Source organism: Neovison vison, chromosome 2 (genome assembly GCF_020171115.1).
Source record: "Neovison vison isolate M4711 chromosome 2, ASM_NN_V1, whole genome shotgun sequence".
NCBI classification, from domain to species: domain Eukaryota; kingdom Metazoa; phylum Chordata; class Mammalia; order Carnivora; family Mustelidae; genus Neogale; species Neogale vison.
This window is the reverse complement of record NC_058092.1, coordinates 237852116-237879629: the sequence shown is the minus strand read 5'-3', so window position 1 is coordinate 237879629 and position 27514 is coordinate 237852116. Positions and strand designations below refer to the sequence as shown.

Genomic DNA, 27514 nt, shown 5'->3' with positions numbered 1-27514 from the left:
GAAGCAGGCTCCCTGCCGAGCAAGGAGCCCGATGTGGGACTCGATCCCAGGACGCTGAGATCATGACCTGAGCCGAAGGCAGCTGCTTAACCAACTGAGCCACCCAGGCGTCCCTGTTGGGTGGCTTCTTTATGCAACATCAAGAGGCCACCGTTCAGGATTTACACAAACTGATTTTGTGTCTGTTGGCACTCTGCTGATCCACTAAGCACGTGCTTTTCCCTGACCTGCCAACTTCGAGCACCTTCCCGGGCCCTTCTCAGTTCAGTGGCTGACGTACCAGACATCCTGTGACAGTTCCCGAGTCCGTGCCGCGCCGGGAAGGCGTGCCCGTGCAGGGCTGGGGGAGAGGGAGGGTGCTGGCGGGGACCAGGCCGTCACTTGCACGCGCACATGCGTGTTTGTTTGCGGGTGTGACGGGGCAGGTGGGGATACCGGGACACTCTGTTGATCATGAGTGTTCGTAATCTCTGTGAATGTCTATAGGCAGCTGCCTGTTGTCTTGGGTCAACTTTCCACATGGAAACAGTACTGCGTGTGCCCATGTGTGTCTGTGTAGGTGTTCTCTAAGTCCCTCTGGTGTTAATTCTCTTCTCCCATCTATAATTCTTGCTTCAGTTTTGAGAAACTAAGGACACAGATGAACTCGATTTGATGTCACAAACAGCATCGCTTATCAATCAGAAGTAATTCTTAAGGGAGCTGAGTTTTAACCAGGCGAGCTCCTTCGGGCTGTGCGGCTTCCGCACTGAGGTCCCACAAGGGCCCTTCCAGACACCGGCCCCGCACCCGTGTCATCTCCTGGGAACGCGTGGGCCTCGGGCGCGCCGACCTTGGCATTCTCTCACGGTCTGCTCTGGCACGGAGATGTGCGTGTGGAGTGGCCATCGGGAGCATCCAGTGGGCCCTGTGCGTGGAAGTGGCCCTTCCTACCCGTGGAAGGAATTCGGGGTACAGAGGTCTGGGAAGCACCGGGAACACACACGCACGTTCCTTAAAGACAGATCTCCGCAGCGCACAGCTCACAGTCCTTCGTTGGTTCTCACCACACGGCAGATGCCATCCCAGCCCGAGAAGCTGACCAGAACTTTAGTTAAATCCATAACCACCACAGTCTCACCCTTGCCTCAATGCCTCGACTTTCGGCCACTCACGCTTCCTGCACTTTCTATTCTGTGAGAGAGAACAGTGACGTTTCCCAGGGTACAGGACGACGGGACACGAGGATTCTGCTCTCAGTCATCTGAAGTGTGTGTTCTTGGGCCTCTTCCAGGGCTGCTGTGTGAACGCTGGCCCTACATGACCGCCCTCGCTGGAGTCCAGTGGGCCGTTCGGGGCGGAATGTTCGGAGTTCAGTGCACCTGCCCTTAGGCGGCTCGGGAGCCCGGCTCCTGTCAGCAGCTGTTCTCCAGGAAGTTCGGGGGCGCTTTCGGGGGCGGCAAAAGAATGACGTAACTCTGGGTGCTGGGCATCAACCCGGATTCGCTTCGAATCCAGAAAGGATTCCCAGTTCAATGGTCTCCAAGCTGGCCTGCCCGGGTTGGATTCTGATGGCTGTGACAGTTTTCCTGCCAGATCGCTGCTGGCTTTGAATTCCTTCCTCAGAACCAAACAAGCAAAAAAGAAAGGAAAAAAAGCAAACCACTGATACTTACACGATGCAGGGGCCCCATTGCCCTGATGTGTATGTAACATAAATGAGGCAGCACTTCACGTTCTCGTGACGAAGTAGCTGAGTTCACACCTCCAAGCCTGTGTCCTTCCATCAGAGGACAGCAAACCGTGGTAGTCACTCCATCGATAGCCTACCTTCAGTTAGCAGCAATCACTCGCTCCTTTGTATGAAATATGCTTTATTATTTATTTAATATTTATTTAATGTTACTTATTACTTATATAATATTTAATTCATCATTTAATCAGAATAAATAGCTCACTTAATCAATTCAGTGCCACCACCCACTTTAGACTTTCAAAGCAAGACACACATTCTTTTCTCAGTCCGATTGTGTTGACCCATAAAATGAATAACAGGAGGTAGAGGGGAGAGTCTCCTTCCTTTGATAAGAGGAAGGGGTGTTGGGGCGCCCAGGTAGCTCAGTGGGTTAAAGCCTCTGCCTTCGGCTCAGGTCATGATCCCAGGGTCCTGGGATCAAGCCCCACATGGGACTCTCTGCTCAACAGGGAGCCTGCTTCCTCCTCTCTCTCTCTCTCTCTGCCTGCCTCTCTGCCTACTTATGATCTCTGTCTGTCAGATAAATAAAAAAATCTTTTAAAATTAAGAAAAAAAAGAGGAAGGGGTGTGGGGCCCCGGAAAGAAAAGCCCTTGATGCCCCCGGTCTGAGGGAAACAGAGGCGCTAAGCCCCATCTGGCAGGTTCTGCAGACCCTAAGGGCAGCTCTGCCAGGTCCCGAGCCTGGCAGAGGTCCGGCCGCAGCCACCCTAGGGGCTGAGGTGGAAGAGGACAATGCTATCTGGCATCCTTGTCCCTCCATGGGGAGACCCCTACCAGTCCCACCTTCTATCCTGCTATGTTTTATTCCTGTTGTCCTTGACTCTCCAGTCTTCTCTCAGGACTAGTCCAGACCAGGAGGGATGCTATCTGCCATTTGGATGAAATCCCAGTTTTCTAGTTTTGCACACACTTTTTGTCCCTGAATCACAACAAGCAGAGATGGACCCCCCTTTCGGGAGGCACAGTGAGTTTCCGGCTACCCAGTGTTCTCTCCCCTTGAATCATCATTCTTACAGAGGACCGTGTTATTATTGGCCATAACCATATTCACCCCACAGAAATACGTCCTTTTACGTTGGGACGTAAATATGAAACAACAGTGTTCTAGAATACCTGGTCACTAACACGGCAGGATGAAGCCAAACTCCAAATGATCCCAAGGCCTAGCCATGTCCTTAGAGAGAATGTTCTAAGGGACTGTCGTACAAACCTTTAACACTATTTAGCAATCTCTTCGGAGGGGCTCTGTCTCTTACATACTGGGAGATGCAGCATATGAGCTTCCATGCCTTTGCTTTTGTCTTATAATTTCAAATCGTATATAGTCAGGAAATATTGCATTCACTGGCAATCAATTTATTTTGATTGATATAAAGGGGTTAATAAAACCCCCCTTAGAAATAACAAGAAGGGGACAGCAGTATATCTTTCTGGTGCCTTCTTTCGTGGCACATAAAGAGAGCAAGCTTCTTTACTTCTCCCTGATAAGTCTTCTCCTTTATTTTCTATACCTAGTGAGTCATTTATAACCCTTATTACTTCCAACCCACACACAGTCGTATTTCCACACGCTGCCGGGGATCTCCTTGCTATGTCGTGAGAGCTGAGAGGCCAAAACACCCTATAATTTATATGAAAATACATGCCAAAAATGGATTATCGAACATAACTAATGTGACTTCATACACTTGCAAATAAAAGAAATTTAGGATGAAATATAAAACATCATGCTAAAATTTCAATCTGTTGTTGAGACATAGTATAGCACAGAAAGGACACTAACGTCTGGCGCTTGACAAATATTACCAAGTGATTAGGAGCAGAGATAAGTTAAGATGAGATACAATTAATACTTCCGTTCAAACAGAAAGCTATTATTGATTTTAGAAGGCACAATTGTGGGTTATTAATATTCTTATTTATTTACAGCACCTGGGAAGAAAATGCAAAACAGCAGACCGTGAAATGCTTGCCTTCTGTACGTGCCAAGTGTTTACACTCACATTCCGGGAGGGACGGGGCACGTACCTTGCACAGCAGCATATACATGTCTCATTTGAACTGGTCATAAAGTCTTTCGATATTAAATAAGTATCCGCTGCTGGTCATCCCTGAAGAGCACATTTACAGGAGCAGGAAATGATTTGGGGAACTGGCTTAGATCTCAGAAGTCTCCACACAGAGATATTATTTTGGAAGTTGAAATGTGGTGGGTTTTTTCTTTCTTTCTTTCTTTTTTTTTTGCTTCAGTGAAGTGTTCCTGGATCATTATAGAGACGGCGTGTAGAGAAATCTTACACCAAGTCTTGCCATAAAGGAAAATAGAGCCCGAGCTAAAATGGCATTGACACAAAACCATGACCCCCAGAAAAACAAATGTGTGCTGATCTTCTGGACAGAAGTGCATCTCCAGACGTGGATCCTCCAGGAATAAAGCTGTCCCCAGTGAGAGGCCCTTACAAGTTGCTGGTTCACTGTAGAGCTGAAGACCAAGCCTAACAACGAGGGCCAAGAGACAGGAAAGTTTGTTATTCCACTTAACGGTCCAGCGACAAATAAATGTCATTTGCTGATAGCAGGCCCGGAGAGGTGAGAGGCCAGGGCACTTCTCTTAAGGCCTCTGGCCTCAGCTGGAGCAGACACAACTCTGATAACCTTGTGCACTCACTCATTCACTGTCTTGGCCCTGAATCCCCACCCTGGGCCCTGCCTGTGCTGGGCGCTGGGGACACGGAGATAAAGACAGTCTTAGAGCTTCCGGCGAACAGAGGGTCAGCCTCTGAGTTCACAGATAACAGACCTGCACCTACTCAGAGAACCTTCCACTTTGCAGGCAATGGAATGTTTCCGAGTGAGTGAACAGGTGCGTGCGAGCCTCAGTCACCCATCAGTACTGAGCCTTTGCCCTTGCAGTTCTGACTTTGTGATGTGTCCGCAGATGGTCTCTCCGGTAAGGCGGCTTCTTGTCATGAGTGAGAGGACTTCCCTAGGCAGCACATACTCCCTCTTAAGTCCCCAAGAAAGAACGTTTGTCACATGCCCGCTCTATGCAGAAAGCATCCAAGTCCAGAGGGATGCAGTTGCGAAGATAAGGACAGCATGACAGAAAGGGGGTGGCTTCCGTGGAGGACCAGGCCAGTCCCTACAGGTGGAGGGGAGTTCCCGTGGGAGAGACAGACGGCAGCTGGACTGCGAGCAATGAGGAGGAGAGAGGCCAAGCGTGCACAGGGCCCCAGGTCAGGGAAGGGACCTGGCGGACCCAGGCTGCTTGGGGAGATGGCACACAGGGAGGCAGAGACCTGCCAGGTTCTCAGGGAGGAGAAGGCCCCTGACCACCCACTCCTGTGCACGAGCCACTTTGGCACAGAGGCGGAGCGCAGAGTAAAGGTGTACAACAGAGTTGTCCCTTGCAAAGGCCGTCTCTGGAGGGCTGCACTTTACAGCAGGGGGCCTAGAAACTGGGCTGCGGAACCAAGGCCCGTGGGGCGAATGGCAGACTAGAGCCCTTGGGTAGGAGTGGGGTGTGTGGCTTGTGACTCGCCACTCAGTAAGGAGGCTCTCCACAGGAATGAAAGGCGGAAACAGTCAGCGATCCAGGCAGGGTTGTGTCAGAAGTCAGGGCCGCCCCCCGGGCCTTCTGTAGCCCTGGGCACCGCGGGCAAAGCATCTGAGCCTGGTTCTTTATCTGAGCACGAAGACGGCCCTGCAGCACTGGTGTGGGGCTCCCTGACGTCCGGGGTGCCAAACGGACTGCTCTAGCCTCCAGCGCCTGCGTCCAGCTGTGGGCCTGTCCCTGGCCGGTGGAGCACCAGCACGCTGGTGGCAGGGGGTGGGTACGGGACCCCGACGGAAGAAGAGAAAAAGAACGCCTCGGGCCGAGTGCCGTGGAGGTGGGGAGCCAGGCTGTGGGTGAGCAGCGGGCCCTGCGGCTGCTTCAGGGCAGGGTGTCGGCCCGGCCCCTCTGAGGAGGGACAGATCAGTCAACACCTGAGCAACAAGAAACAAGCCCTTGCAGCTTAGGGGGAAATGTTTCCAGGCAAAGAGGGTGATCGTTATTGCTATAATAATATCTAAAAGCGGGGCGCCTGGGTGGCTCAGTGGGTTAAGCCGCTGCCTTCGGCTCAGGTCATGATCCCAGGGTCCTGGGATCGAGCCCCGCATCGGGCTCTCTGCTCAGCTGGGAGCCTGCTTCCTTCTCTCTCTCTCTGCCTGCTTATGATCTCTCTCTGCCAAATAAATAAATAAAATCTTTAAAAAAAATAATATCTAAAAGCTGCGGATTTCAAAGAAAAATTATAAGCCTATACAAGTGCCCAAGGAAGTGCTGGGAATTTCTTTTAATAAGAGGGTGAGAAGGAAAAGAAGGGACCTTTGTTGTTTATTAAGTAGCTACTATGTGCCAATCTCTGTGCTAGAGCTTTAACATGTAGTGCCTCTTCACATCCCAGTAGGATGAGCAGAGGTAACAATTTTTAGGAGGTCATTGGAGGGACCTTGAAAGGGGGGATGTTTAAGTCATTGGAAAATCAGACGTAGCTTTGCAGCAAAACAATTACTCAACCCCCTCCCTACAACACACTAGCGCGCGTGTGCGCGCGCGTGCGCACACACACACACACACACAAACACCTCCCTTGGCCAGGCTAACCTGAGCATGTTTTTCTTTCTTTCTTTTATTTTTTTTTTCATGTATTTTATTTATTTACTTCTAGAGGGAGAGCGTGTGAGTCGGGGGAAGGACAGAGGGAGAGGGAGAGAGAATCCCGAGCAGACATGGCCATCGCGAAGCCAGACATGGGGCTCGATCTCATGACCCTGAGATCATGACCTGAGCTGAAATCCAGAGTCAGACACCGAACCACCTGAGGCACCCAGGCTCCCCCCGAGCATGTCTTCCGAACAATCTGCAGCCACTCCTTGAAGCTCCCTCTTTCCAAGAAGGCAGGTGACAGGAGGAAGCTATTTTATTCCTACTGTGCAGATGGAGAAACTGAGGCTCAGAAATGAACAGTTGCCCCGGTGCACACCACTTGTTAGGTTCTGCAGCCTTCAGCAAACCAAACCGCCAGAAACGTCCAGTGCTTAGATGGGGACAGACCCACGGTGGCCGGGCAGCTACAGTGAACTGTGAGCTGACCACGTACTCCACATCGTACGTCTGTCCACTCGACAGACAGTATCTCACCGAAAATTCACAGCACCCCAATGAGGTAGGCACCTCTCTTAGCATCCCAATTTTATACCCTGAGAGGGACGGGGAATGAGAGGTTAGAGCACTCTGCCTGGGAGCTGGAGATGAGCAGGGTAGAAGCGGAACTCAGGTCACCTTCCTCCTGAGAGCCATTTCCCTGGAAGGCGGTGTGCAAGTGATGGCACAGAAAGACACTTCTTTTATTATTTAGTATATTTACTTTTATATTGTAGTGAAATGTACATAACATAAAATTCACCATTTTAAACATTTTTAAGTGTTCAGTTCAGTGGCGTTAAGCGACCATCAACACCATCCATCCATGTCTGGAACCGTTCCCATCTTTCTAAAGGGAAGGTCTGCACCCATGAACTACTAACACCCCAGTCCCCTCCCCCAGCCCCTGGAAACCACAATCTGCCTGTCTCTGCGAGGCTGATTATCCCAGTACTTGGTGGAAGTAGGGTTATCCTTTGTCTTTTGTGATGGGCTCATTTCATTGAGCATAACGCCCTTGGGATTCCAGGTCGTAGCTGGTGTCAGAATGTCCTTCCTCGGGCGCCTGGGGGGCTCAGAGGGTTAAAGCCTCAGCCTTCGGCTCAGGTCATGATCCCAGGGTCCTGGGATCAAGCCCAGTATGGGGCTCTCTGCTCAGCAGGGAGCCTGCTTCCTTTTCTCTCTCTGCCTGACTCTCTGCCTATTTGTGATCTCTGTCTGTCAAGTAAATAAATAAAATTAAAAAAGAAAAAAAAAAAAGAGAATGTCCTTCCTTAAGGCTAAACAGTATTCCATTGCATGAGGGGGACCACATTTTATTTATCCATTCATCTGTCTCTGGACACTTGGGTTCTTTCCACCTTTTGCTACTGTGTCTAGTGCTGCTATGAACATGGGAGCTAGAGCCCTGGCTTTCAGTTATCTTGTGTTATAAACCCAGAAGTGGAGCAGGATAGTAATTTTATTTTTCATTTTTTGAGGAAATGTTATACAGGATTTTTTTTTTATGTTTTAAGTTTTTATTTAAATTCTAGCTAGTTAACATACAGTGGAATATTGGTTTCAGGACTAGAATTTTGTGATTTATCACTTACATACAACACCCACTGCTCATCATAACAAGTGCCCTCCTTAATGCCCATCCCCCATCTAGCCCATCCCCCACTCACCTCCTTCTGTCAAGGTCAGTCTGTTCTCTAGGGCTAAGAGTCTCTTAAGTTTGTTTCCCTCTGGGTTTTTTTCCCCTCCCTCAGAAGAGATGAACACATCTCTTTTGTATCTCAAATTCCGCGTATCAGCGAAATCATGTGGTATTTGCCTTTCTCTGACTGACTTCGCCATTTTCTTAATAGTGTTTGACATTCTCACCAGCAACACCCAAGGCTTCTAATTTCTCCACATCCCAGCCAACACTTGTGTTTTTATGATGGGCCTCCCCATGGGTATGAGGTGGTATCTCATTGTCCTTTGGATTTCCATTCCCTATGACCAGTTGATGTGCATCTCTGCGAGCGGGTATTGGCCATCGTGTATCATTTTCGGGTATTGGCCATCGTGTATCATTTTTGAAGAGATGTCTATGCAAGCCCTTGGCCCGCTCTTTAGTCAGTTTGTTTGTTTCTCTGTTGTGGAATTGTAGGCGTTCTTTATGTATTCTAGATATTAACTCCTTATCAGAGACATGATTGGCCAATATTTAATCCATTTCGTGGGCTGCCTTATCACTGTTAATAGTGTCCTTTGATGCACAGACGTGTCTAATTTGGTATCATCCAGTTTATGTATTTTTGTTGTTGTTGACTCTGGTTTTGGAGTCATATGCAAGAATCCGATGTCATGAGGATTTTCCAGATTTTTTCTAATAGTTAATGTATTTGCTTTAAAATATTAAAGTAGGGAGTACTATAAACATAACAGATGTTTTATATTATTTTTAGTTTAAAAAATTTACGATATTAACTTAAACCAATATACTAAGTAATAGCAGAGTTTTGTATACATATTGTAATTGATGCCCAAATGATTGGTGTTTGATAGTGTATTACACTAAATTGTGATCTATTAAATGTATATCTATTTCTGTACACAGTGTTAAAGAAAAAATTATTCATGACACTTGACATGGAGGTAAGGCAGACTTTATTCAGAGGGATCATTGTGGCAATTTTTTTCCTAACAGTTAAGGTATTATGACAGTTGTAGGAATTACTACATTGGAGTTTTGCAGCAGGGGAGGAAGAGTAGGGTCAACTCCCAATACAAAGAAGACTGAGACTTTATAGCCAAGGAGTGTGATCGGGGCAGGGGAAAGTTGGTGGGTGAAATGTTACTAGGAGGAAGCATCTGGGATGAGGGGCAATTCTTTCTAAATCAACCTAATGGGATTCTTGCTGAAGGCAGGCCCGGTGGTCAGACATCACCTGGGGGGATGTGGGGAATGAGGAGCCCCATCAGATGCTGAGGCTAATCAGGTATCAAGGATCGGGGATTCTGGCAAACTGACTTAGCAAGATTCTTGCTTAAACTGGAGGATGCAGAGACTGACGCGGAAGCCCAAAAGTTGGGGACTCGTTGAGAAGAGAGTTCAGGGGAGCCAGAGGGCAGTTTGGTCAAGGAGAGGATCTGTCACTAGCTTGTAGGCTAAGCTACATGACCCTCAGGACCCAACGGTTGACTCGGCATCTGGAAGAGCAGCACCAAGTACCAGAGATCCTGAAACCAGACGGCACAGCAGATCATTTCATCTAAACTGCAACACCCAGAAAAAAAAGCTTTTAAGGTAGAGGGAGTCATACAGGATCACGATAGCACCTTATTTTCCATTCTGAAATGCGAACAAGTCCTACAAGTGAGTTCTTCCTACATTTTGAGCAAACTCAGGTAAACTGATACAAGACTAAAGCTGTTTTATGTCCCCGTTAGGGTGAATATTTCTGCACATTCACACATTTTGCCACAGAAATACCGTGCTGGATTATAGGGTGTTACCCCAGGCCCTGCTGAAGGTGTTGCACCCCATGTATATTACTGCCCTAAAAAACCCCGGAGATCCTGGATTCCAAGAACACATCTGGCCCGAAGTCCCTCCTCCCGTTTATCGCGCCGCGACGGGCACAGAACATTGCAGAGCCGCAATGACCCGACGTATTCGTACTGCAAGATGACGTCATGGGGTCGGTCACCGCGTGTCGCCTCGCGGGGTTCATCTTTTCTCGGGCGAGAACTCTGCACGTCGACTCCTCACAACTTTCGGACGCAGCGTGCGGACCGCGGTCGCCCCGGTCCGTCGGGTCTCCGGGGCCGGCCTCGCGCGGGGAGAGCCCGGGTTTCGATACGGGGCCGTCGGCGGGCAGCGGCCGGGTCGCTGCGGGACCAGCGGCGGCGACGCACCGTTCTCGGAGCGTCTCGTTCGAGTCGTGGTGCCACGTACTCGGGGTCCCCCCTCGCCCTCAGGACGCCCCGCTTCCCCTCCCGTCCGCAGGGAGCCACCGGAGGCAGCCGAGCCCGCGCGCTCGCCCAGGACCGGCCGCGGGGAGCCCGGGCGGGGCTCGCTCGGGTCCCGGGGCCGGGCCGAGCCTTGGCCGGCGGCAGGGCGGTTCGCTCGGGGACTCCAACGGCAGAAGCACCGCCGAGGTCCGCGGCCTGGGAAGCGCTTGGCCGCGGGAGGGTTCGACGCTGCGAGCGACCGGCCGCCGCGGGGCCGCCCCTTTCCCGCCGCCGGCCGCGGCCCGAGGCTCGGCTCGCGCAGGTGTCGGTTAACAGGAGGGTCCGGCGGAGCGCTCTGGGCGGGGCTGCCTGCTCCCGGCCCGGCTCCCGGAGGACGCGAGCGCAGCGGCGGGCGGCGAGGCCTCCCCCGCCGCGCTGCACAGCCCCGCAGCCGGCCGAAAAAGCCCGGCGCGCTCGGCACCCGCCGGAGGCCCGGGGACCGCCCCACGGCCGCAGCCGCCCGGAAGTGAGGCCAGATCCCCGGGACTACAGCTCCCAGAGACCCACTCCCTCGCCCAAGCGGATTGGCTCGCTGCGCCATCCATCAGCCACCAGGCGCGGGAAGACGGCTGCCGACGGCGCCCAGCGACCAATCACGAGAGCGAGGAGGCGGGCGCTCCCCGGCCGATCGGCCGCCTGTAGACCAGGCGTGGCGGGACGCTAAAAGACTGGGTTCTTCGGGGTGGTCGGAGAGGGGACAGGCCGGCCCTCGGGAAATGGTGACCTGGGACACAAGCGCCCTTTTGCCCAGAAGACGCTGGTCTCCGCTGCGCCGGCCCGCAGGCTCCGCGGGGCCTGCCCCGCCGGGTTTCGCCTCGCCCCCCATCGCTCATTGGCTCCCCCGGGACACGTGGGTGGGGGAGGAGGCGTGGACACAGCGGCGTGGGCCGGCCGCCGGGTGGGATGAGAGGCCCGCGGACTCGGGCGTGGGGCCGCATGGACACGCTGGTGCTGGGCCGGTGGCGACGGCGGAGGGCGGAGGAGCTTCAGGTTCCGGGGGACGCGGTGAGCCCAGGGGCCTGGGCGTGAGGGCCGGGAGGGCGGAGTCCCTGGGGCCTTCCCGGAGGCGGCCTGGCCGGGGTCGCGCCCGCGCCCGCGCCCTCCTGGCGGGCTGGGTGAGGCCAGGGCCGAGGAGGCGGGGTCATGGGCGGGGCCGCGGCGCTGTCCCGCCTCCGGGCCGCCGGCCGCGCCTGCGCGGAGATGCGGGCCCGCGAGCTGCTAGTTCGGCGCTGTGGGTAGGACGCGACCCAGAGTCCTTCGCAGTGTCCTGACCCGCGCCGGCTCGCGGTGTGCGCGCTGCTGCTCCTGAATCGCGCCCCCGCGTGCAGGCGCCGGGCTGGGCGGGTAGGGCTGCGGGGTGGAGGGCACGCCTGGGTGGAGTGCTTCGAGCGGAGGGAACGGGGTGAGGCGAGGTGGCTGGTGGCGGGGGCCCCGATCAAGGTCCGGCGGGAGCTGGACCAGCGTGACCAGGCCTGCGGGAGTCTGGAAGGGAAGCAGGATGGGAGACAGGAATTCCTCAGCCTTTTCGGGAGCTGGAGGAGGTCCCGTGGGGCCGGAGCAGGGCTCTGACTTCCACGTCCGCTTGCGGGTTGGCTCTCACCGCACCTCCTTGACTCGGGGGCTCCTGGCTGAGAGCCCCCGGGAGCCGCCGGCAGCCCCGCACCTGAATTCTGTGTCCTCTGCACCTGCAGGCTCCATCAGCCTGGAGTCTGGCGCCCGAGTAAGGCAGCACTGTTTCCTCAGATGTTTTGCTCGGCGGAGCAGGAGTGGCTAGTCTCCTTCCCTGCACAGGCGTCCTCACCCCCACTGCCAGACACGAGGCCATTGTCACCTACGCCCTGTCACAGAAGGCGCGCACTTCCAGGGTCCATGTTACCAGGGCACAGGTTCAGCTTCTGCAAGGGAGGCTTCAAACCACATTCGCTCCGACAAGGCGGAGGGTTGGGTGGATTGGGGACCGTAAATGCAGGGCCGGGACTGGTGCTGCCCAGATCAGAGACACCCAGGGACCAGGTTCCTCCTGGTTCCTGCACTCCCCAGTGTTGTCCTCTTACGTGAGGTCAGCGCTGGGTCATGACGACACCGCTCACGTGCCATACGCTGGAAGTAAATAGGAAAGTGACATGATCATACTGACGTTTTAAGAGCTTATTCTGGGAGCTCTGGGGAGAATGAAGGGGCTGGTGGTCAGAGTGAAGGCAGGGAGTGTCTGGATTCCGAGAGGTGACAGGCTTGGACGGAGATGACAGTGAGACAGTGAATGGGCTGGCTCCCGCGGCTGTGACGGGCACCTGGGTGGGCAGTGGTGCTGTTACTGAGAGAGGATTGGTGTGGATCTGCAGGACAAAAGGAGCTGCGCTTGGGACAGGCTGCATTTTCCGTCTTTGGGACATTTAACAGAGGTTACAGGTACTTCTGCTCATTGAGTGGGTACCAGGGGGTTCTCTGAAGTTCGCAGTACTCTGTTGCTGTTCCCAGATTACAAGGGAGGAAGCTGAGGTGCAGGGAGGTTAATCAGCCCGGGGATGCACAGCTTGTAGGGAAGTAGGGCTTAGACCCCACTGTCTGCCTCCAGAGCCTGTCCTCTTAGCTACGGGGCTCTGTAGCCTCCCGTGTGGGGCTTGGCAACAAAGTCCTTATTGATTGGAAAGGAAGAAAGGCTTAGAGGCGAAACCTTGAATGGCCTTTCAGATTGCAGTGCTGAAGCAAAGTGCCCAGCCTGAAGCTGCAGTAGGCCCCGGCCGTTGCCCAGGAGTACTGAGCTCAGTGTCTAACTGCCAGGGTGTGTATGGCCTCTTAATGCGATAAAGTGCTTGTTTATATTGTCGTGTGCCTTGGTCTTTGATCTAATATTCCAGATGGAGTTCAATAAAGTATCCAAGTCCTTGCTCTGCGTTTTCTGTTCTCTATCTCTCACACATACACACACATGCCCCCTTCCAGAATTTGGTTCTGTGCGAAGTGCATTTCCTATTTCTGTTCGCAGATTAGTGGCTCTACACCCTGTGCATTGTGACCACCAGTGGAATTTTAGGAACGGCAGCTGCCAGGACCCATCTCTGTAGTAGCTTCACAAGCAGTTGTCGGAGCCCGAGGGAGCCACCTCCACTCATCCCTCGAGTGTCCTGACTGTGGGAAGGGTGCCTTATGAGGTCCCATGTGGAGCAGTTAAGTATCAGTAGGGTTTATCGTTTCTGTTAGGTAGACACGTTTTGAGCACCTGGTGTGTAGCAAGCAGTATTCTAGGCTCTGCAGAAAGAAAAGGGAAATCCTTGGTTAGATCTACCCTGAGACCTGGGGGCATCAGGTGCGTGGCTCGTTCAGGCCCCCCGCCCACGGCACAGTCACCACCCTACCCGTTCCAGAAGGAAAGCACATGCCCAGAACACCTCGAGTCATGAATGCTCAGCCTGTACCATCCGTGAAGATGCTCCTTCCACATGACCTCTATAAAAAGCCAGTTCTCTGGGAGAGAAGCACCCAGAATGTCTCAGCTCACGATTGAATTGGTATCTTTTCCGGTTTCCTTTGGGTTGATCCAAGATCCATTTTCCAGCTTTTGATTCCTAGGGAGAAGTGGCCACTTCTCTCTTGTAATTTCCTTTGATTCTTTGTCAGTATCCTGTGGAAATAACATATCAGGATGCATTAATTAATTGGCTATTGACAGGTTTTGTTATCACTTGTTTTTTCTTTTGAAAAACATTTTTACCTTAGGTTTTTTTTTTGGTATGTATTTTTTTTAGTCGAAGTGTAATGTGCGTACAGTGATGTATTAGTTTCAGATATACAGTAAAATTTTTCAACAATTCTGTACACTACTCCGTGCTCATCACAGTGGGCGTACGCTTAATCCCCTTTACCTGACCTCCCACCCGCCGCCTCGGTGACAACCACCAGTTTGTTCTCTTTATTTAAGGTTTTTTTGGTCTCTTTTTGTTCTTTGTTCTGTTTCTTGAATTCCATATATGCAAAAGCATATGGTATTTGTCTTTTGCTGGCTGGCTTATTTCACTTAGCATTGTATCTTCTAGGTCAGTCCGTGTTGCAGATGGCAAGACTTTGTTCTTTTTTGCAGCCAGGTGATGTTCCGTGTGTGTATATACTACATCTTCTTTATCCATTCATCTATGGCTGGACACTTGGGCTGCATTCATATCTGGGCTTTTGTTGATGCTGCTGCTGTAAACATAGGGGTGCATGTATCTTTTTGCATGAGTGTTTTCATTTTCTTGGGGTAAATACCCAGTCATGGGATTACTGGATCATATACTGATTCTGTTTTTAATTGAGGACCCTCCACACTGCTGTCCACCGGGGCTGCACCAGTTTGCATTCCCACCAGTGGTGGACGAGGGTCCCTTTTTTCCCATATCCTCACCAGCACTTGTTATTTCTTGTGTTTTTTATTTTAACCATCCTGACAGGTGTAAGGTGGTAGCTCTTTGTAGTTGTGATTTGCATTTCTGTGGGGATTAGTGATGTTGAGCATCTTTTCATGTGTCTGTTGGCCAATTGTATGTCTTCTTTCAAAAAATGTCTATTCACATCCTGCCCATTTAATTGGATTATTTGGGTTTTTTGATGTTGCGTTGTTTGAGTTCTTCATATATTTTAGAAATTAACCCTTTATCGTATATATCATTTGCAAATATTTTCTCACATTCACTAGGTTACCTTTTGTTTTATTGGTTATTTCCTTTACTGTGCAAAAGCTTTTTATTTTGATGTAGACCCAAAAGGTTACTTTTGCTTTTGCGACCCTTGCCTCAGGAGACAGCAGCTTCTTACTAGATGTCCAAAAGATTGCTGCCTGTGTTTTCTTCTAGGTTTTTTATGGTTTCAGGTCTCATGCTCAGGTCTTTAATCCATTCTGAATTTATTTTTTTTTATATGATGTAGGAAGTGGTCCAGTTTCATGGTTTTGCACGTAGCTGTCCAGTTTTCCCAACACCATTTGTTGAAGAGGCTGTCTTTGCCGCATTGCATATGCTTGCCTCTTTTGTCGTAGATTAACGGACCATATAATTGTGGTTGTATTTTTGGGTTCTATAGTCTGTTCCATCGATGTCTGTGTCTGGTTTTGTGCCAGTTTTCATGCTGTTTTGATTCCTGCAGCTTTGTAGGATACCTTAAAATCTGGCGTTGTGGTAGCTTCAGCTTTGTTTTTCTTTCTCGAGATTGTTTTGGCTATTTGGGTTTTTTTGTTTGTTTGTTTCCTACAAGTTTTAATATTAATTGTTTTAGTTCTGTAAAAAAAAATGTTCTTAGTATTTTGGTAAGGATTGCATTAAATTTGTAGATCTTTTTGGGTAGTATGGACATTTTGACAGTATTGGTTCTTCCAGTTCAGGAGCATAGAATATTTTTCCATTGGTTTGTGTCTTTAATTTCTTTCTTTCCTTCTTTTTCTTTAAATTTTATTTATTTATTTGACAGATCAGAAGTAGGCAGAGCAGCAGGCAGAGAGAGAGGAGGAAGCAGGCTCCTCTCTGAGCAGAGAGCCCAATGCAGGGCTTGAGCCCAGGACCTTGGGATCATGATCTGAGCCAAAGGAAGAGACTTTAGCCCACTGAGCCACCCAGGTGCCCCTCCTTTTTCTTTTTAAATGTACTTTTAATAAAAGATTTTACTTATCTATTTGTCGGAGAGAGAGTGAGAGAGCACGGACAGGGGAAGCAGGAGGCAGAGGGAAAAGCAGGCTCCCCGCTGAGCAAGGAGCCCTACCTGGGACTTGGTCCCAGAACCCTGAGATGTTGACTCAAGCCAAAGGCAGCAGCTTAATCCACTGAGCCACTCAGGTACCCCTTGTTTGTGTCTTTAATTTCTTTCATCAGTTTTTCAGGTTTCAGAGTACAGGTCTTTGACCTCTTTGGTTCAGTTTATTCCTAGGTGTTTTATTATTTTTGGTGCAGTTATAAATGGGATTAATCTCTCTTCCTGCTACTTCCTTATTAGTGTATAGAAGCGCAACAGATTTCTGTGTATTTTGTATCCTGAGGCTTTACTGAATATTTTTGATGCAACTGGGGAGATTTTGATATGAATAAATCATAAAGTTCCAATCTACCATTTTCCCCAGTTCTTGGTATTGCGAATAGTTGCCTCTCACGTCGAGGGCGGAGGGTGTCTTGCGTCCTCTCTGCTCTGTCGGTAGCTTTTAGACCTGCCGCTGCTGATGCTTGCGAACCGCGCCGTCAATGCAGCGGGGCCTCGTCCCGGCCTTAGCGGCGCTCGAGGAGCCCAGCGGGGCCGGCCCGGGGGCGGTCGGGGTCGGTCTGCCCCGTCGGGAGTCGGGAGTCGCTGCTCCGCCCAGCGGGCTCCCCGCGGCGAGGCCCTGACGGCCGCGGCGCCGCCTTTGCGGGGCTTCTCGGGTCGCCCTCCCGCCGGCCCGGTGCGGCCGCGGCTCCGGCCCCGCGGGCCAGTCCCGCCCTGGGCTCTGCGCGCGCCGCCCGCCCGGCCGCCTCCCGCGCTCGCGCTCCGCCTGCCGTGGCCGCCGCGGGGTCCTGCTGCCGCCCGCGGGGTCGCACTGAGGCGGCGGCCCCGTCGGGTGGGAGCGGCGTCCCGCGGGCGCGTGTCGCTGAGGGAGCGACGGGACTGTCCGGCCCGCGGCGCCCCGGCTGCTCTCAGGGACCGGTCCGCGCTCGGGGCGGGGGGGGGCGGGGGGGAGACGGGACCCGGCGGGCGGGTGCCCACAGCGCGCCCCGTTGTCGCCGTCGCCGGCCCGGCTGCGGCTCAGCCCGCGTTTGTCCCGCGGCGGTCACTGGAGCGACGTCCGGCCCGCGTGGGGGTCCCCGCTGAATGTCGGCGCTGGGGCGCGGCCCCAATGGAGAACCTCGCGTCGCCCCGGCGGGGCGTCGCGGCCACGCGTTCATGTCCCTGGGTCCGCCTTCCCCGCCCGGCTCCGCCACGGGGAGCTCCCGGCCGTCCCCCGCGCCCGGGCCCCTCGCAGCTGGCGGCCCCGCCCCGCCCTCTTCCCCGCGTGTCCCTCCTCGAACCTCCCGTCAGTTGCGGCGGGGCTGCGGTGCGCAGTGCCGCGTTCGGAGCAGGCGCGGGCGGCTGTGGCTCCCGGCGTCCTCCCCAGCGGCGGAGCCGGGGTCGCTGGCCTGTGCTGCCCGAGCCGCCGCGGCCTGGAGAGGGCGCCGGTGAGTCCGCGTTCGCCGCTTCCCGCCCGCGGCCTGGAGAGGGCGCCGGGGAGTCCGCGTTCGCCGCTTCCCGCCCGCGGCCTGGAGAGGGCGCCGGTGAGTCCGCGTTCGCCGCTTCCCGCCCGCGGCCTGGAGAGGGCGCCGGTGAGTCCGCGTCCCTGGCGGCCTGTGGTCCGTCCGGGGGCGGTGCGGTTGGTGTCTCTGAGTGTGAGCTGCGCTTCCCGGTGACCTGCTCGCGGACAGCTTTTCATGGGCTTCTCATCAGGGTAACTTTCTCCGTGAATTATTCAGAACTTCTGCGCATATTTAAAAACAGCTTTGTTTGTAATTTACATACCATAAAGTTCACTATTTTAAAGTGCACAGGTCAGTGGCTTTAATCTATTTACTGAGCTCTGTAAATATCTCCACGATCCAAATAAAGAACACTTTCATGACCAGAAAGAAACTGGGTTCCAGGAGGCGGTCACTCTCTTCCACCTCCCTAGCCCTCAGCAGCTACGCCTGACCTTCCGTCTCTGTCCGTCTGTCTGTGCCAGACCGTTGGGACACAGAATCACAGTGTAGCTCTGTCCCGACTGGCTCCTTTCACTTGGTCTGATCGCGTTTCTGAGGTTCACCCCGGTGGACACATGTATCCGTGTGTCCTCCCTTTCCGTTGGTGAATGATACTCCCCAATGCGGCTCTTCCCCGTTTCACCGGTGCCTCACATGGTGGACGTTTGAGTCGCTGGTGCTTTGAGACTTGACGGAACGCTGCTGTGAACATCCACACGCAGGTGTTTGCGTGCACGCGTGTTTTCGTTTCTCTTGGGCTGTTATTTAGCTGTGGAATTGCTGGCTCGTCCGGTAACCAGGGGCTTCACATTCTGAGGAATGGCCCAAGGGTTTCCCAGCGCGTCGGCACCGTTTAGGTTCCCACCAGTATGGAACGAGGCTTCTGGTCTCTCCACACCCTTGCCAGCACTCCTTACCGTCTGTTTCTGACGGTAGCCGTCCTGGGGAACTGCTCTCCCGTTGTGCTTTTGGTCGGCATTTTTCTAAAGACAAATGATGTCAAATGTTTTTTCACATACTTTCAGGCCTTTTGTATATCTTTGTTGGGGAAATCACTATCAAATCCTTTACTCAGTTAAAAAGTATGTCATCTTGTTGAATTGGAAGACTTCTCTTTATATTCTGGATGCATGTCTTTTAACGTACAGATGATGTGTGAACGTTTTCTCCAAGAATGTGGCTTGTCTTTTTACTTTCTTAATGCCACCTTTCAGCGCCCACAAAGTCTTGGATGTTGATGAAGTCCTGTCTGTTAACTTGGCTCTTTATAGGTCATGTTTTTCTAGTCAGATCTTAGGATTCTTTATGTAAGTAAGCTCACAGAGATCTTGTCCTGTGTTCCCCTCTAAAATGTTTATGCTTTTCACACTTACGTTTAGCTCTCTGATCCCTTTGTGTGAGTGTTTGTGTGGGGGTGTAGGTAGGGCCCTCACCATGTGGTTAACGTGTGGAGTGGAGAGGAGGAACCCTAGCTTCTGGTCTCCGTAGCGGACTCGGTGTCAGGTGTCACCGTCCTCAACCTCCCACGAAAGCGGGCCTCCCAAGAGGGCACACCACACCACACCACAGTGTTACAGAAGGAGACTCTGGGCCTGGTGGAGCTGTTCTCTCTCTGACGGTCTGCAGGCCTTATTAATCTTGCTGTTCCGGCATTAATGGTTTTGTATTCGGGGCTGGTGGACGCTCACACCTGCTCCTCCAGCGAAAGCGAATTTCTCTACTGAACTCTGCAGCCTCACTCCGCCACTGTTTCTGGTAACTGGGACACAATTAACCAGCGTCACATTGCTAGTGCAAATGGTCTTTAGGAAAAAGACCAGACTATGGGCTCTGAAAAACAATCTGAGGGTTTTGAAGGGGCGGGGGCTGGGGGGTTGGGGGAGCCAGGTGGTGGGTATTATGGAGGGCACGGATTGCATGGAGCCCTGGGTGTGGTGCATAAACCATGAATTCTGCTATGCTGAAAAGAAAAAAAAAAAGGCCATTAGTCATAAAGATGCCCACAGTATGTAGAGAATGAAAGATCAGATGTGTGTGTGCGCAGAGACTCACCCTTAACTGCATTCTGAGTTCTGGTGATTTACGTCTGTTTTCTTTGTATGCTTAGCTCGAGTACTGGCGCATGCATTAAAGATGCTTAATTCAAGGTGTTTAATTTTTTAAGAATTAATCCGTTTTCTTGCTGTGCAGATTGGGGAGAATACAGGGGGCTTTTTTGTTGACGTTTCAAGAAGTTGGCCTCTTTTTTTCCTCCACATCCCTCTGGGGCATAGGGCGGAGGAACAGGTTTCCAGAGGTGGCCCAGGGCTGCGCTCCATGGGCTTGTGCCCCCTCTTCTGGCTCAGCAGTGTGTGCCAGGTGCGTTGTGAAGACGTCCCCAGTCTGGTTTCTACACTTCTGTCGAATCGCGGAGCCATGACCTTCCTCCCTTCCCTGCGCCCTGCTCGTCCAGCTGGGCCTCGGCACTTCTGATAAAGGAGAGAGTCCCTGGCAACAAAGGTGGGCTCATGTCTCCTCACTGGGGGGGGGGGCACCTCGTTTTTGCCGACACCTGCCAGGGTTTTTGTTCTGTCAGTGAGGCAGCACGATACATATTTTATATTTTAATTTATGTGTCTTATCAAGTGTCTTCTCATAGCCAACCGTGTTTCTGTTTCCAGTGTTCTCTGGTGAGGTTGCTACTCGATTGATAGTCCATTATTGCTAAGTAATGGGGTCTTTGTGTATACTCGGGATTTTAATTTTGTTTATACAGTGCAAGTGTCTTCGTAGTTGGGTGGTAAATCTTTGTTTGCCTTTATGAAGGCTGACGTAGCCTCTCCAGGAGGGAGTGAAATGAGCCACGCAACCCAGTCCTAGAGTTAAATGTCTCCGCAGGCTTCATCTTCCTTTGGTCCAGGCCAATCCGTAATAACTGGACAATTTGCCAAGTAAGTGTCCAGGTCAATAGCGCATGTGGTCAGTTCTCAGTAGTCCGCTGTAAATAGCAGAAAACATGAATAATTTAATGCGCTCAGCTGGTCAGGGCCCCCCAGCAGGTAACCCCCACACCCCCCAGAGGAGCCCAGCTCTCACCCACCACCCACGTACCAGCGTGACTTCGCTTTTCAGCCACCCCTGGGTGTGGGGACCCAATTCCCCAACCGCCTGACCCACTTAAAGAATGTCAGCTTGTCGCCACGGATGAGCACAGGTCTGCTGACTTACCGTGCCCGGTGTCACCTGAGCCAGCACAGAAATGGTTCCGAATGCACTTCCAGCATTTGAGGGGTCATCCAGAAAGTATGGGTTCTAGCTCAGAGTCTCCCACCCGTGCCTCTTTGCTTTCCTTTCTGGCCCGTCTGGTGTTACTCGGAGAAGAGCAGGGGAGCGACCTGCTGCCAGCCCGCTGCGGTGTTCCGGACGGGGAGCGTGAAGCCTGTGTATACAGTGATGTGGGCGTATTTTATATCTCCACCTTCCCTGTCAGCCCAGCTTGCGGGAGTAGACCAGTTTCACCCACTGTGCTCATGCTGACGGTGTCGGGGTTATGTCCCGCGTCACCGGAGACCCCCGTCCTCGGTCTCCCGGGGGTTCTTGTCTGCCTCGGGCAGGGTGCGGGAGGCTGCGTTCTTTGCAAACATCTTGGGGGTGGTTAGTAGGATTACTGGGACTGCTAGAAGGACTGGACGTACTCTGATAGAGCGGAGGACCACACAGATGTCCAATTAGGGAGGCCTTCCACGTGAAGAAGAACGCTCAGAGAGCACCAGGGCTGGGGCAGCTGCTTCACGCGGAGAAGACGCGGGGGCAGTGGAGGATGCCCACCTCTCTGGGACAAGCCACACCACGTGGCCACTGCGCTTGTCCCAGTAGGTGGGTTTCTTCCTCGCACACGCACTGGTGGAGCCATGGAGGGTGGTCATTGTGCTCTCCGCGGTGGGGGCCACTTGGCTTTGCAGGTGTCTTTTATGGTTTATCTTAAGAGAAGTATTGACAGTTTAGAAACTCTAGAGCGGGGTGTCTCGGATAGGACAAGTCTGGAAAACATCTCAGGTGTGGGATAGCGAAGGCCACAGGAATGGTTGGTTGGAGAGAGGAAACTGCACCATCACCTGAGCGGGATCTGCAAACATCTGGAAGGATGTTTATCTCCTGCTTGAGCGACTATTTATTTTATGTTGCTCAAGAGGGAAGAATTGGAATCAGTGGGTTGAGATCATGGGAAAGCAGTTTGGCTTAAATCAGTATTTCTGCAAGTGTGGTATACATACCACCAGGGCTATGAGAGATTTTTTTTCCCCCTTCATCTTAAAAAACTTTATTTCAAAGTAGTTACAGGTTTACAGAAAGGGTCCCCCGAATATGATGGAGAGAATTCAGGTCTACCGTCAGCGAAACGACCCTCACGTTGTTAGTGCAGTGAGCGTGCTGAGAGACCAGCCCCGCGGAGGGGCGGCGACGTTGCTGGGCCCTCTCCCGTCTCCCCCGTTTTCCCGTCACAGCCCTTCTCTGAGCAGATGGCATCCAGGTTCCAGGCTGCACGTGGTTCTGTGGTTCATGTGCTTCTCCTCCAATCTGTGGCACTAACCACTGCTCATGACCTTGACACTTTAATGGACAGTGGTCAGTTCTTTTGTCGAGCGTCACGTGCTCTGGGTTGTCTCACGTTTTCTGTGATCAGTGAAGGCCACACGTTTGGCGCGAGGACCGCAGCGGGGCCGCTCCGCCTTCTCAGTACGTCACGTCAGGGATTCGCGGTGCCTGTTCTTACTGCTGACGTTGACCGTGTCCCTCCACGAAGGTGATTTCAACCACTGTGAAGTCACCATCTTTCTCTTTGTAATTAATGAAAACCTTGGAGGAGGTGCTTGGAGGCTGTGCCAATATCCTGTCTCTCCTTCAACTTTTGCCCAGTGATTTTTAGCATCTCCTGGTAAATCTTGTTTGAAATAACATTCACTGTGGCATTTACTTAATGTGGTTTTGTGTTTTCCTCATTCCTTTCCACTTGTTAATTAGAATTCCGCTGAAAAGGAGAACAGGATCTCTTCCCCCCAGTGATGTATTCGTTTGTTGATGTCATGGTTAGACTCACGGGTATTTGTTTTATTCTCTAGATTACGGTCCAGTGCTCTCGTTACTTATTTTATTACCTAAGTTGTTCCAGCTTTGGCTGTTGGGAACTCCTTCAGGATGGTGTGCCTTCATCTTTTTGACATGGTCGTATGCTTTTTCAAAAAACTTATTTGGGGTGACCCAAAGTGTCTCAGGCTCATCTGATGCTTTGCCTCTTCGAGACCTGATTCAACCCCTCTCCATGGAGCCCAGATTCCTTTAACAGGAGATGCTAGTTAGAAAGCAGTGTCTACGTGCTAGGTATAGTCTTGCTACCAGTAGGATGCCACCAGTGACAGCGGACACAGCTAGAGAATGTACGTATTGGTGTGGGTGCGTGTCCTAGTGTGTAAGTCCTTGTACCTGTGCTTCATATCACACGCACATCCACACGGCTGTGTTCCTCTGCCGCTGTCTGGATATGTAGGAGGAGGAGAGGTAGAGAGAGAATCTCAAGCACACTCCACACCCAACACAGAGTCCGATGTGGGGCTCCATCTCATGACCCTGAGATCCTGACCTGAGCCAAAATCAGGACTTTGATGCCCAGCCGACTGAGCTACCTGGGTGCCCCACAACCAGCCTCCTCCCTCCCTGACTTGTAACTTGTCTCTTCAACAGAGAGACACCTGGCTCTCTCTATTCACAGTGTGTTTACTTATTTATTCAGTCCTAGTTTACCAATAACATAGTTTCAAAATTGCTAATCTTGGAGAACCAGATTCATTAACTAGACTCAGTATTTGCATTCAGCTCTTTTTTGTCCTTAGACTTAAGAGTTTCTAGTGAAAATAGTATTTTCCAGAATTACTGGGGCTAGTTCTGCATTTCAGTGTGGCTCTGTTTATCTGTTTGTAAAATAGTTTCATTTCTTATAATTTGTGTTCCCTTTGAGTCTGACGTCCTGGTTGATTTCAGTTTGTTACTTCTTTTAGGGTATGTGAACTGTTCCTGCAGTTGTGAGACTAGAGCTTGGGAAGAATTTGCACCAAGTGTCTGCCCCGCTGCATACCTGTCGTCCTCGTCCTTCTTACCTTTTCCCATCCGTCATCTGTGGGAAAGCAGTGTCTTTAGTTCCTGCATTTCCTCCCTGTCTTTCCTTTGTCTGGATGAGCAGACAGGGGCAGGTGTATACTTTTTTTTTTCTCTTGTGTATAATTTATTTTATTTTCTTGCCAAAGATGTAGAAAACAAAATTAACACAAGACAAGGAAGGGAAGTGAGAAACTTCCAAGAAACTTGTCAAGAAGGGAAAATTCCATCTCTGAAAATAATTCCAATCAGTGATACATCTCCTAGCATTTACAGAAGTCCGTGATTAATTTTAAGTTTGGAGCCCTGAAAGCTGCATTTCTTTTTTAAATTTTTTTATTAATGTATAATGTATTAGCCCCAGGGGTACAGGTCTGTGAATTCCTAGGTATACACACTTCACAGCACTCACCATAGCACATACCCTCCCCAATGTCCATAACCCAACCACCCTCTCCTGACCCCCCTCACCCCAGCCCCCTCAGTTTGTTTTGTGAGATAGAGTCTCTTATGGTTTGTCTCCCTCCAGATCCCATCTTGTTTCATTTATTCTTTTCCTACCCCCACAAACCCCATGTTGCCTCTCAACTTCCTCATATCAGGGAGATCATATGAGACTGTCTTTTTTCCACTGGACATTCTTTCCTGCTTTGTCGAAGATTAGTTGACCATAGGGTTGAGGGTCTATTTCTGGGCTCTCTGTTCTGTTCCATTATCTATGTGTCTGTTTTTGTGACAGTACCATGCTGTCTTGATGATGACAGCTTTGTAATAGAGCTTGAATTGTGATGCCACCAACTTTGGCTTTCTTCTTCAATATTCCTCTGGCTATTTGAGGTCTTTTCTGGTTCCATATACATTTTAGGATTATTTGTTCCATTTCTTTGAAAAAAGTTGATGGAATTTTGATAGGGATTGCATTAAAAGTGTAGATTGCTTTAGGTAGCATAGACATTTGCACAATATTTGTTCTTCCAATCCATGAGCATGGAACATTTTAAAAATTTCTTTGTGTCTTGCTCAATTTCTTTCATGAGTACTTTAGAGTTTTCTGTGTCCAGATTCTTTGCCCCTTTAGTTAGGTTTATTCCTAGGTATCTTACAGTTTTGTGTGCAATTGTAAATGGGATTGACTCCTTAATTTCTTTGTCTTCTGTCTTGCTGTTGGTGTATAGAAATGCAACTGATTTCTGTGCATTGATTTTATATCCTGACACTTTACTGAATTCTTGTACAAGTGGAGTGGAGTCTTTGGGTTTTCCACATAAAATATCATGTCATCTGCAAAGAGTGAGAGTTTGACTTCTTCTTTGCCAATTTGGATGCCTTTAATTTCTTTTTGTTGTCTAATTGCTGAGGCTGGGACTTCTAGTACTCTGTTGAATAGCAGTGATAATGGACATCCCTCCCGTGTTCTTGACCTTAGCAGAAAAGCTCTCAGTTTCTCTCCATTGAGAATGATATTCACGGTGGGTGTTGCATAGATGGTTTTGATGATATTGAGGTATGTACCCTCTCTCCATCCACTTTGAAGAGTTTTGATCAGGAAAGGATGCTGTACTTTGTCAGATGCTTTTTTAGCACCTATTGAGAGTATCATATAGTTCTTGTTCTTTTTTTTTTTTTTTTTTTGAGAGAGAGAGAGAGAGAGAGAGAGAGAGAAAGAGCATGAGCGAGGAGAAGGTCAGAGAGAGAAGCAGACTCCCCATGGAGCTGGGAGCCCGATGTGGGCCTTGATCCTGGGACTCCAGGATCATGACCTGAGCTGAAGGCAGTCACCCAACCAATTAAGCCACCCAGGCACCCTGTTGTTTTCTTCATTAATGTGTTGTATCACATTGATTGATTTGCGGATGTTGAACCAACCTTGCAGTCCTGGGATAAATCCCACTTGGTCGTGGTGAATAATCCTTTTAAAGTACTGTTGGATCCTATTGGCTAGTATTTGGTGAGAATTTTTGCATTTGTGTTCATCCAGGATATTGGTCTGTAATTCTTTTTCTTGATGGGATCTTTGTCTGGTTTGGGGATCAAGGTAATGCTGGCCTCATAAAATGAGTTTGGAAGTTTTTCTTCCATTTCTATTTTTTGGGACAGTTTCAGGAAAAAAGGAATTAATTCTTCTTTAAATGTTTGGTAGAATTCCCCTGGGAAGCCATCTGGCCCTGGGCTCTTGTTTGTTGGGAGATTTTTGATGACTGTTCCAATATCCTTACTGGTTACGGGTCTGTTCGGGTTTTCTATTTCTTCCTGGTTCAGTTGTGGTAGTTTGTATGTCTCTAGGAGTGCATCCATTTCTTTTGGTTTGTCAAAGTTGGTGGCGTATAGTTGCTCATAATATGTTCTTTTAATTGTTTGTATTTCTTTGGTGTTGGTTGTCATCTCTCCTCTTTCATTCATGATCTTATTGATTTGGGTTCTTTTTCTTTTCTTTTTGATAAGTTTGGCCAGGGGTTTATCAATCTTCTTAATGCTTTCAAAGAACCAGCTTCTAGTTTCATTGATTTGTTCTGTTGTTTTTTTGGTTTCTATTTCATTGATTTCTGCTCTGATCTTTGTTATTTCTCTTCTCCTGCTGGGTTTAGGCTTTCTTTGTTGTTCTTTCTGCAGCTCCTTTAGGTGTAGGATTAGGTTGTGTATTTGAGACCTTTCTTGTTTCGCAAGAAAGGCTTGTATTGCTATATATTTTCCTCTCACGACCGCCTTTGCTGTGTCCCCCAGATTTTGAACTGTTGTGTTTTCATTATCATTTGTTTCCATGAATTTTTTTTTTAATTCTTTAATTTCATGGTTGACCCATTCATTCTTTAGTGGGATGCTCTTTAGCCTCCATGTATTTGGGCTCTTTCCAAATTTTCTCTTGTGATTGAGTTCTAACTTCAGAGCATTGTGGTCTGAAAATATGCAAGGAATGATCCTAATCTTTTGGTACCGGTTGAGATCTGATTTGTGACCCAGGGAGGTTCCATGTGCGCTAGAGAAAAATGTGTATTCTTTTGCTGTGGGGTGGAATGTTCTGAATACATTTGATATCCACCTGGTCCAGTGTGTATTTAAGGCCTTTATTTTCTTGTTGATCTTTTACGTGGATATTCTGTCCATTTCAGTGAGAAGGGTGTTAAAGTCCCATACTATTGTTGATGTGTTTCTTTGATTTGTTATTAATTGGTTTATGTAGTTGGCTGCTCCCATGTTAGGGGCATAGATATTTAAAACTGTTAGATCTTCTTGTTGGACAGACCCTTTGCCTATGATACAGTGTCCTTCCTTAACTCTTATTATAGTCTTTGGCTTAAAATCTAATTGATCTGATATAAGGATTGCCACCCCAGCTTTCTTTTGGTGTTTATTAGCATGGTAAAGTGTTTTCCACCTCCTCACTTTATTTTTTTATTTTTTATTTTTAAAAAGATTTTATTTATTTATTTGACAGAGAGGGATCACAAGTAGGCAGAGAGGCAGGCAGAGGGAGAGAGAGATGGGGAAGCAGGCTCCCTGCTGAGCAGAGAGCCCAATGTGGGGTTTCATCCTAGGACCCTGAGATCATGACCTGAGCCGAAGGCAGGGGATTAATCCAGTGAGCCACCCAGGTGCCCCCAGCCACTCACTTTAAATATGGAGGTGTCTTTGGGTCTAAAATGAGTTTCTTGTAGATAGCATATTGATGGGTTTTGTTTTTTATCCATTCTGATACCCTTTGTCTTTTGATTGGGGCATTTAGCCCATTTACATTCATGGTAACTATTGAGAGATATGAATTTAGTGCTATTGTAT

The 27514-nt window shown here is 50.3% G+C and overlaps 1 protein-coding gene across 4 annotated transcripts in view; it reads left to right on the top strand.

The window, feature by feature from the left end:
• The first annotated feature begins 11282 nt into the window (after positions 1–11282).
• The window catches only part of C2H10orf143 (chromosome 2 C10orf143 homolog), an 85356-nt gene continuing 69124 nt past the window's right edge, over positions 11283–27514 (top strand). For all 4 annotated transcript variants that reach the window (XR_006383379.1, XM_044240755.1, XM_044240753.1 and 1 more), the window contains exon 1: positions 11283–11414. Coding sequence is in view for 3 of the 4 variants with exons in the window: in XM_044240755.1 (XP_044096690.1) it covers positions 11313–11414 (102 nt within the window). In the remaining variant the exon portion in view is untranslated. The remainder of the gene's footprint in view (positions 11415–27514) is intronic.